At 38.8% G+C, this 11,179-nt stretch overlaps 3 protein-coding genes across 13 annotated transcripts in view; 2 read left to right on the forward strand and 1 right to left on the reverse strand.

Moving 5' to 3' along the window:
* LOC146487721 (uncharacterized) overlaps positions 1-11,179 on the forward strand; it is a 72,981-nt gene that overhangs the window by 8,650 nt on the left and 53,152 nt on the right. For 2 of the 11 annotated variants that reach the window (XR_014867874.1, XR_014867875.1), the window contains exons 5-7: positions 253-312; positions 1,324-1,431; positions 8,712-9,732. The exons of 1 other annotated variant lie outside the window; for it this stretch is intronic. Coding sequence is in view for 3 of the 10 variants with exons in the window: in XM_085126435.1 (XP_084982561.1) it covers positions 253-312; positions 1,324-1,395 (132 nt within the window). In the remaining 7 variants the exon portion in view is untranslated. Of the gene's footprint in view, positions 6-252; positions 313-1,323; positions 1,432-8,711; positions 9,733-11,179 lie in introns of those variants that run through there. 8 more of the 11 variants (XR_014867880.1, XR_014867870.1, XR_014867871.1 and 5 more) reach the window with 8 other exon arrangements.
* On the reverse strand, positions 5,093-6,250 carry LOC146487723 (uncharacterized). The gene has a single exon (XM_085126367.1). It carries the CDS (start codon positions 6,248-6,250, stop codon positions 5,099-5,101), a length of 1,152 nt encoding a protein of 383 aa, XP_084982493.1. The 3' UTR covers positions 5,093-5,098.
* Positions 6,431-8,492, forward strand: LOC146487724 (uncharacterized). The gene has a single exon (XM_085126358.1). It carries the CDS (start codon positions 6,902-6,904, stop codon positions 8,147-8,149), a length of 1,248 nt encoding a protein of 415 aa, XP_084982484.1. The 5' UTR covers positions 6,431-6,901; the 3' UTR covers positions 8,150-8,492.

An 11,179-nucleotide genomic window follows, 5' to 3' on the forward strand; every position in this document is an offset into this window, starting at 1 on the left:
TGATGGTACATACTGTGGTAGAACCTCAAAAAAAACCCCTCTAACTTTGAAGGGATTAAATAAAAAAAGAACAATCCAAGTGATCACGGTTGATTTGATATGGAAAAAGACCTTGACTGTGTTGTTCTCAGCAATCCTCAGGTGCGACATTAAATGAAACAAACGAAATCAAACAAACAAACAAACAAACAAACAGACAAACATCAAACAAAAAGGAGTGACACTGATATTAATTACCATATCTTTCTTCAGAAACAAAGTTTAGGAGTCAAATTCAAGGAAAGGAAAATGCATGGCTTTTTTAATGATCTGGTAAGCAGCAGTACAGTGTGTACTGTCATTTTGTAACATTTTCAGATTTAAGTGCCTTAGTGAATTGGTATTGTATTAAAAAGCCAGATTGTCCCCGAGATTGTTGATGCATTGTAATATGTATCAAATCCTGCTCTTCTAAGCTGTTCCATCCCTGGAAAAGGTGCATGCTCAATAGGTATGGATTATAAAGGCATGCTTAAATTAGAATTCAAGTGCACTTTTAAAAATGTGCATGCCAGTTTTAATATCATATATCCACCACTTAAAAGGTTCAATTACAGTATGTCTCTGGTTTTTGTGACATCCACATGGTAGGGAAATGAGCACATCAGCACATCTAAAATGTTTTTCTTTGGTGTGGGGTCCTGAGTCTCCGAATTAGACATGCATGCAGAGCACAGTTTTATTTTCCCCCCAGTCTTGCAGCAGTAGTTATATAATATAATAAAAGTTGTTTGGAGGTGACAATCCTCTTGATCTAGCTGATGTTACATGCCTGGAATAAGACAATGTAACTTCTAACTACTGGACCTACACTGTACATGTAAGTTGTCAATATATGAAGAATTCCTGTGGGATGGTTTTTAAATGCATGCCAAGTGATGTCAAGTGGAAGTTATCATTATAAATGTTAATAAGGTTTGACGAATAAAGAGTATAAGTTATGGCAGTGTTTGTTTTACTTACATTGCTAATGGTGGAATGTGTTGAATAAGTTATGTCACCTTGTAAGCCTAATCGTTATTAAAAATTTATTGGGTCTCTAGTTAGGTTTCTTTTTTTTTCTTTTGTAATTGGTCAAGTCCCTAAGAGAGGGAGGTGTGGGATTATGGAAAATTGATTCTGTGCTTACATGTAAAAAGAACATAACAAGATATGCTCTAGTGTTATTGTCTTGTTTTTTCATGAGATGCATATAAGCATGAGTTGTTTTTCTGCAATTCCCCACCCAGAAGGGGGATTTATAGGGTAAGTTAATTTCCAGTGTGATTCTCTATCTCTTTTTAGAGCCTCAACTTCTTGCCAAAAAGAAAGTTTGTTCCAAGGTTCCAAAGAACAGTATTCATGTTGCGGATGTGATTCCGTATCAAGACTGTGGAGTTCAGAGCTCTAAGAGTAAGTTGACCTAAAAATTGTTATGTATGTGAGCAGCATGACTTTGCCACTACAGAACTACACAAAGCTCTGTTTGTGACCACTCTTAAAAGTGACCATCATTGTGAAATCTGTGACTTATTATAAGCCCTGTGTTAAAAAGATCTTTAAGTGACATCTACCCTAAGCGATGGCACCACTTTTTTGAATAACCAACTGAGCATCAGCTCTTTCTTTATGAACCATGTAGAAGCTCATTCGAGGCGGCCGGTATATGATTTTACAGAAAAGTTGCATTTGCAGCGTCCAAAATTTATCAAATCGGTATTGTAGCGGCTTGACAAAAATCACTAAGAATTGCTGCTCGGTGGTAGGACAAATCCAGAAAACAAAACCTCCTGTGTATCTCTGTCTGCTAAACAAGCTGCATGTATTACAGTTGCTTCTAGTTCGGGTTTCAAAATGAAGTTGCTACATGATTAGCAATCGGTGTAATTTTGATCTGCTGAAGCGTATGCCAATTTGTATTCCACAACACCAACTATTAAACATTTCCAGTTGTTTAACTCTAGACATACCATTACAGTGTAATTGTAACAGCAGGTTCAATAAACATGTCAAAGATCCGTAGAAAACCACTGTGGTGTCCTCAACATCATGTAAACTGATCAGATTATCAAAGTGTTAACAACATTTGAAATAATTTATCTTTAAATCAAAGTCTCCTTTGAGCCAACTCGTGAATGTAGATGACACATCCGTATTTTAATTGAAATTAAGACGGCTATACATACACTACCTTGAAAGCTAAAAGAAGTCATATCTTTGCCCGATCATGTAACGAGAAATAACCATACGTGTACTATAAAAATGATTATAAACTTATTCCCTACACATTGTATAAGGTTATTCTGATGCGCCTTGGAACAAATTTACAGGTGTTTTTTATTCAAAGTTCATGCCAACACTTCACTCATTTAATTTAAGACGCCGCACTTTGTGGAAAAACGAAAAAACTTATAACTTTGCTCATATTAAATGAAAAATCTCCATTCGTGCACTAAAATGATTGTCAAATTTTTATCTACAGATTGAATAAGATTATTCTGATGGGCTGTGAAACAAATTTTCACTTTTTTTTTTATTCAAAGTTCTTAACAGGGGAACATATGTTATGGATGTTGGAACATTTGTTCATCCAATGTATTTATATTAGACAATGTTAGTCTCCTGCAGTGGAACATTCACAATGAATTAAATTGTAATAGCAACTGGAACCACAATGACAGAGAACTTCTTCCTACATACTCCTGCACATCAAAAGCTCAACGGTATGACCATGAAAAAAGTGTAATAATCAAGATTGAGTGTACCGAGACAACGTATTGTTGCAATCTGATCCTCCATTGAATGAAACAGTACAATTTCAGTCAATTTCAGTCAGTTCCAGTAGCTGTAATGAAAACTCACAGACAGATTTTTCAGTTCTTAACATATTTGAATCTCATTGGGCTGAATTCTGTTAGCACAACGTCGAATCTTTCAGCTTTTAGTGGTGGGTTGGCCCCAGAGTGTTATTAATGGTACCCTGTAAACTAAACATGACCTACTCTGAGAAAACCTAACTTTGAAAATGCAAAATCTGCAATGAAACCCAATGGGAAGGGGAAAGAGATAGAGGTCAAAGAATAGCTGCCTCTGTCATGAGATAACTAACAAGAGCATCCCCAGGCATTGATATGTTATGTTGTTTTTAATACTAACAGTTCCCTGAAGTAAGGGTGACGATCAGGTTATTGAACTGTGCAAAACATAAAAAGAAGTTGTATGGTTTAAGATAGTGCCACTTTCTGTTCTTCAGTTACTTCACCATTTCATTATGGATATTGGAACAACAGGGATGTTCCTCAGCACTAAGAAATAATTCCTGGATTCTAAAGCAATAACCTGTGAACAGGCTCCCAATTGGGGTCTAGGGCGAAGATGAAAATCAAGCTCTTCCTCGCCCCATACTGTGCTCCCGCCGCCCGGCCCTCTATTTTTCTTTTCACCCTATACCCCACTTGGGAGCCTGTTCACGGGCTATAAAGCAAATGCTCCATGCAGATTACTGATTTTGGTAGCAAGTCATAATTGCTTGTATTGTACCCATTAATAAGTGTTGTGGAATGCCGAATTGATTCCAATTACCATAATGAAAGTTGACTGATAAAACTTCTGTGCTGTGATGATATTTAAATCTCATAGGTTTTTCCCTGCAAACAACCACTTCACATCTCTCAACTGTATGAACACCACCAGCACAGTTTCCCAAACACTTCTTTAAGAAATGATTACGGCTAATAAGAATACCACCTTGATTCATTTTGTTAAAAACAAATACAGCTGTCTTTTTCCTGTCCGTGATTCCAATGTCACTACAGGTTGGTTTTCTCTCTCGACTGATGGCCAAAGTTGTTAAATAATGTTGGACTTAACAATTTTATGGTAAATCAAATCAAAAACTTCTCAGGAAATGTCCATAGTGAAATCTCCTCTCCATGCACTGTGTCGCTAAAGTTGGTTTTGAGCGCAGTCTTCTAATTACCTTTTCATGAAGCTTTTTCAATGTCCTTTTGACCATTCCTTGGATGGGAATCAACTTTTGCAAGTCTGGATTTCGACCACGAAATGTTGTATTTCTCTTCGATGACTCCTACTCCTGTTTCGAACTCAGCAAACTCCGTGCCTTTTTCTGTACAAGACATGTACTCCTCGCTTTTTTCTCCGAAAAACTGGCTTATTTGATCAGAAGGAGGATTTTCCAGAAAGAGCTTGGCCGCCATATTGGATTCTACCAAAGCCCCCCAAAATTCTCCCATGACAGACTGCGCTCCTCTGATGATCCACATTGGATTACCTGTGATGGTCTCAAAGGAAGGCAATGTCCAGGAACTGGTCTCACCGGCCGTGCACACTCTAGGAAAGGGGAGCCTATCTCATTGCTTTTTTTGTTCAAGTCTTTAGAAGTTCTCTCTCATTAACAAATTGGTGTTTCAACAAAATGTATTACAGTTTTCCTTTTCCCAAGAATCGTAAAACCTAATGTTTTAAACTTAAATATACTACAAATACGTGACTCATAAAACCTCGCTAAGCTAGGACTGGGCAGACAGTCGATTTGAAGTGACGGAATGTGCTAAGGCAGCTATAAGAAAGTATAAATTGTCACTAATAGGCCTTTTGCAATAGCTGGTCACATAATCAACTTTCCGATCAAACACAGTTCTCCTTTGGAAAGTTTTGTTACAAGGTCTTAGGAACGGAGAGAGCATATTTAAAGTAGGTTAATTACCCGTAAATTTTTATCCATATATCTCAAAAGTAAGATTAGAAGGATTTGTATTGGAAAACTCCTCAATCTTTATAATTCTTCAGGTCATACTCAGCCTCATCCAGTGATAGGTAATTAATTAATTATTATTATTATTATTATTATTATTATTATTATTATTATTATTATTATTATTATTATTATTATTATTTCAGAATAAAAAGTAGCGATATTAAAACATGACGTTTCGGCGACGACATGTCACCATTATCAAATGTACATTTTAATAAGATTGGTAACGTTATATAAAGAAAGCAAGGTGTGAAATTACTTTAGAATAAAACAAGATGGAGTAAAACGAAAGAATGTGCAAAATTAAATGAACAGTTTTGCTGGTATGGAGTCTTTTTGAGTGTTAAGAGTCGGTCTCTTTTTCCTTATTAGAAGCATCTCATAAATAAGGCACTCGAATTTCCCGCGGCATTTCTTTAGGATCGTAAACTGCTCGTGAAGATTGTTCAGTCTTTGATCGTGTTGGTCCTTAAGATGTTTGCCGATGACGGAATACTTGTGCTCCTCAATGCGGAGGTGGAGGTGACGGCTTGTGTAGCCTATATAATTCGCATCACACGAATAGCATTTAAACTCATACACAACAACTTGTTGATTTACTAATGAGGGCTTTGTTTCCGTGACTTTCAGGTCTTCCGAGATTTTCCTACTTGTGAACACTGGTTGTAGAACACGATCAATTTTCTTTCCAAGATGGGTTAGTTGTCTGCGCACGGAGTCGGCGGATTTCTGATCTTTAAAAGGCAAGATGATTCGTACGGGGCTGTCGACTGGCTCAATTTGGTTTTGGTTCTGGTCTTGTGAAGCGTGGAAACTCTTGAAAATAGAGTCAATAAGTTTCTCAGGATATTTCAGTTTCAGAAACATTGTTCTCAGATCCTGGCATTCTTTTGAGAAAAGGTCCGGTGAGGATGACAAGCGGTTGGCGCGATCGAGCATAGTTCTTATCAGCGATCGTTTATATCTGTTGTCAACATGGCTCTGATAATGTAGTAGAAGACCTTTGTTGGCCTTTTTTCTGTAGACAGAGGTGTTGAGGCGGTTATCGGTCTTGTTGATTACCATGCCTACGAAGGGTAAGCTACTGTTGACTGCTGTTTCCATTGTAAACTGGATTGCTGGGTGTTTATCATTCAGAACTGAAAGGAAATCAGTAGCAGCGGCAAAGTCGGGTACTAGAGCGAAGGTATCGTCGACGTATCTTCTGTATAAATTGGGAAGCTTGTTTCTTTGTGCAAGTTTCTCCTCAATGGAGCACATAAAGGTGTTAGCCATCAGTGGTCCTAATGGTGAGCCCATGGTGATGCTCTTCTTTCCGTTATCTATGCATCCTGAAAACAATTGCTTTGCTACGCAGGAAACACTACCAGAAGATGTCGGACGATCACACGTCAAAAATCGCCAGGTTGTTGAACAGAGATATTGATGTTGACGAACACATTCAGAATATCTCATCCTATCATCTTACTTTCTTCGATAAGCTCGTGCTTTGCCGAGGTCTAAAGTTTGCGATTCCTCAGCTTCGAATATCTGCCATGGATATCCAAGCCAATTTCGAGAAGGCTTATTAGAAACTAGAGCCTACGCTTCCTGATAACAAAAAGGATCTAGCTGCAGCGACCCTTCGCTCAATCGCGCTCAACTGCATCGAAAGAAAAGGACCCAAACCACCTAAAACGTTGCTGAAATCTATCAACAAACTCAGGAAACGAGACGACATAGTAATCACTAAACCGGATAAGGGTTAAGGCGTTGTTGTCATGGATAAGTCCGATTATGTTCGTTTGCTTTGTGAAGCATCAATCTATGACCAAACCAAATTCACGCCAGTTGGACTAGAGAGACCCATAACGAGAGGAAGACCACCAAAATACTACCACCCTCTCTTTGAGAAAGAGAAGCACCTGGAATCGGTCGTCAGGAGGATTCTTCCTAAACAAATTGCAGATTCCGTCTGCAAGAAAGGCTCCAGACTAGCCCATCTTTATGGGCTCCCCAAGACCCATAAGGAACGTCTTGCCATGCGGCTCATCTTGTTTGCAACAGACACGTACAACTACGCTCTAGCAAAGTGGCTGGACGAGAAGTTAAAACCATTATCGAGCAATGAGTACACCATATCTGACATCTTTCATTTCTCCGAAGAGATCCAACATCTTCAAATCGGTGAGAATGATTTCCTGGTGTCGTATGACATCACAGATTTTAGCAAAGAAAGCATTCGATGGGAACTGGTTTAACAACACACACAACCTTAACATCTGTGAGGGCGACCTAATCGAGCTGCTCACAATCGCAACTAAAGATCAGCTTTTCCAGTTTAACGGTAATTTGTACAAGCAAATAGACGGCTTTGCTATGGGCTCACCATTAGGACCACTGATGGCTAACACCTTTTTGTGTTCCATTGAGGAGAAACTTGCACAAGGAAACAAGCTTCCCAATTTATACAGAAGATACGTCGACGATACCTTCGCTCTAGTACCCGACTTTGCCGCTGCTACTGATTTCCTTTCAGTTCTGAATGATACACACCCAGCAATCCAGTTTACAATGGAAACAGCAGTCAACAAAAGCTTACCCTTCGTAGGCATGGTAATCAACAAGACCGATAACCGCCTCAACACCTCTGTCTACAGAAAAAAGGCCAACAAAGGTCTTCTACTACATTATCAGAGCCATGTTGACAACAGATATAAACGATCGCTGATAAGAACTATGCTTGATCGCGCCAACCGCTTGTCATCCTCACCGGACCTTTTCTCAAAAGAATGCCAGGATCTGAGAACAATGTTTCTGAAACTGAAATATCCTGAGAAACTTATTGACTCTATTTTCAAGAGTTTCCACGCTTCACAAGACCAGAACCAAAACCAAATTGAGCCAGTCGACAGCCCCGTACGAATCATCTTGCCTTTTAAAGATCAGAAATCCGCCGACTCCGTGCGCAGACAACTAACCCATCTTGGAAAGAAAATTGATCGTGTTCTACAACCAGTGTTCACAAGTAGGAAAATCTCGGAAGACCTGAAAGTCACGGAAACAAAGCCCTCATTAGTAAATCAACAAGGCGTTGTGTATGAGTTTAAATGCAATTCGTGTGATGCGAATTATATAGGCTACACAAGCCGTCACCTCCACCTCCGCATTGAGGAGCACAAGTATTCCGTCATCGGCAAACATCTTAAGGACCAACATGATCAAAGACTGAACAATCTTCACGAGCAGTTTACGATCCTAAAGAAATGCCGCGGGAAATTCGAGTGCCTTATTTATGAGATGCTTCTAATAAGGAAAAAGACACTCATTCTTAACACTCAAAAAGACTCCATACCAGCAAAACTGTTCATTTAATTTTGCACATTCTTTCGTTTTACTCCATCTCGTTTTATTCTAATGTAATTTCACACCTTGCTTTCTTTATATAACGTTACCAATCTTATTATAATTTACATTTGATAATAGTGACATGTCGTCGCCAAAACGTCATGTTTTAATATCGCTACTTTTTATTCTGAAATGTTTTTCCAAATCCTTAGTTATCAGAAATTATTATTATTATTATTATTATTATTATTATTATTGTCAGTAAGTATATCACTTTTTTTAAAATAATATAATTCTTTATTAAAATATTCCACACAAATTGCTATTTACAAGTTAGAAGTATATGAAAAAGAGCTATTAAAAACCTATTCACATTTCATTTTCAAGCAATAATGTTTTTGTAAAGAAAAGAAAACCAAATATCATGAAGTTTTAAAAAAATGAAATTCGGCATTTTAAAATCAGTTCCACTTGATAAAAAGAAAAAAAACATAAACAAAAGAACGCATCTCTCAAATGGCCCCTTCTGCAGTTTCAATGTCAATGTCCGCGTTCTTGATGTCTCGTTGAATTCTTCGTAATGTCCTAGCACCTCTAAGACAGACGAGTGCAGATCTTTATAGTGGGAATGAAATCCGGCTTCTGATCCGGTTTTGGCATATTGCTCCCCTTTCTTGATAGCAATCAGCTCCGCTAATCGACTATGGTATCTCAAGCATTCATTGCCCATTCCGCCAGTTAAGTATATCACTCTTTCCAATATTATTTTATTCCATGGTCCCTATATTTGTAATGCATCTTCCTCCCCCCTTTGACCCATCAGTCTATTATTATTGTGCTCCTCATGTGTTCAAAATCAAGTGTCGATGTTTTCCAATGCAAACTAAATGTAGCATTTTTTTGTTATTTTGTTCAGATAATCAGATTTCTTGTGATTATGAGATGGGATGTGGCTGAAATAAAGTGCAAAATCGTACAAGTGCATAATATCAGAACCTTGGTATCATCTTCAACCTTATTGGCCTTTCAAACAGACACAAAGAGACAATATAGATTGGTTTCCATGCAAACACGTGCCCTTCATGAATTAAGAAAATCAATAGCTCAGCTATGGCAAATAATCCCATTAGTAAAAGTAGTTGTTTATTGGCACGTCCTCTTATAAGTTTGGCAAGTAGTCCCCATAAGTAGTTGTGTAAGTATCATGTCCCCATAAGTTTGGCAAGTAGTCCCCATAAGTAGTCGTGTACTATCATGTCCCCATAAGTTTAGCACGAATTAAAATTCCCGTTAAGTAGTCAGAGGGGAGTTAGTGAAACGTCAGGAAGCAAATGTCTTGACTTATAACAAACAAGCAACCAAACAGCCTTCTTCTTCTTCTCCTTCTCCTTTTCCTTCTCCTTCTCCTTCTCCTTCTCCTTCTCCTTCTCCTTCTCCTTCTCCTTCTCCTTCTTTTTCTTCTTCTTCTTCTTCTTCTTCTTCTTCTTCTTCTTCTTCTTCTTCTTCTTCTTCTTCTTCTTCTTCTTCTTCTTCTTCTTCTTCTTCTGCATCAGAAGAGGTGGTCCTCGCAAGTAGGATATCACTATGGAAACACAGACCTCACAAGTTAGGTGAGTATGTCCTCATAAGAATTGTATGGTATGTAGTACCCATAAGTATTCAAAGTTGAGTAATGGGCAGGTCCTCATAACAAAGACCCCACAAAAAAAATTGAAATTTCTTAAAGTCTAATCCAGTGTTTAAAGAGATGGGCAAATAAGTTACCAAACATCCATATTTTTTTTTTGATACCTCCAATAGAAAGGGGGGTCCTCATAAGAGGTGTATGGAAACACAGACCTCACAAGTTGAGTGTACCAAGTGTGTAGACTAGGGGTGTGAGTGTACCAAATGTGTAGACTAGGGGGTGAGTGTACCAAGTGTGCAGACTAGGGGGTGAGTGTACCAAGCGTGTAGACTAGGGGGTGAGTGTACCAAGTGTGTAGACTACGGAGGTGAGTGTACCAAGTGTGTAGATTAGGGGGGTGAGTGTACCAAGTGTGTAGACTAGGGGGTGAGTGTACCAAGTGTGTACACAAGGGGATTAAGTTTACCAAGTGTGTAGACAAGGGGATTAAGTGTATCAAGTTGGTAGACTAGGGGATTGAGTGTCCCAAGTGTGTAGACAAGTGGATTGGGTGTACAAGTGTGTAGACTAGCGGGTTGAGTGTACCAAGCGTGTAGACTGGGGGGTTGAGTGTACCAAGTGTGTAGACTAGGGGGTTGAGTGTACCGAGTGTGTAGACTAGGGGGTTTGGTGTACCAAGTGTGTAGACTGGGGGGTTGAGTGTACCAAGTGTGTAGACTGGGAGGTTGAGTGTACCAAGTGTTTACACTAGGGGGTTGAGTGTACCAAGTGTGTAGACTAGGGGGTTGAGAGTACTAAGTGTGTAGACTAAGGTGATGGGTGATTTAAGTGTGTAGAAAAGGGGGTTTAGTGTACCAAGTGTGTAGACTAGGGGATTGAGTGTACCAAGTGTGTAGACTAGGGGGTTGAGAGTACAAGTGTGTAGACTAGCGGGTTGAGTGTACCAAGTGTGTGAACTAGGGGGTGATCGTACCAAGTGCACTCACCGTTGCACACTTACGGGGACATTCATATGTAAACACACCAGGAAAGTGGGGACTGTTCAAATTATGGGGACATTTTCGAGTCCCCACGGAAAAAGTCCCCTTAAATAGGTAGTTCTTTGAAAATAGACCACCATAATGAGGACCCCTGAAGAGTCCCCACAAGTTGGTCCATAGAACACACATATTGAGTCCTCACAAGAAGGTAAAAAACAGAACCTCGAAAAAAATTATCTTTTTGCCTTGTAGCACATTAAGAAGTGCCCAAGAAAACCATAACGATACTTAGATTAACGAAAAAAAATTTTTTTAGTGGTTTACACACTACAATTCTGCATGAAGAACACACACTGTGTGTAATGTACACACCACTGTATCTGACTTATATGTAGAGTTTTCAAGTGTACTTTGAAAAAAAGCCTTTAGAGTTTAATGTAAGTATCTTAA

This window comes from Pavona decussata, unplaced genomic scaffold, assembly GCF_977016875.1.
Source record: "Pavona decussata unplaced genomic scaffold, jaPavDecu1.1 SCAFFOLD_13, whole genome shotgun sequence".
In the NCBI taxonomy this organism is placed as follows: domain Eukaryota; kingdom Metazoa; phylum Cnidaria; class Anthozoa; order Scleractinia; family Agariciidae; genus Pavona; species Pavona decussata.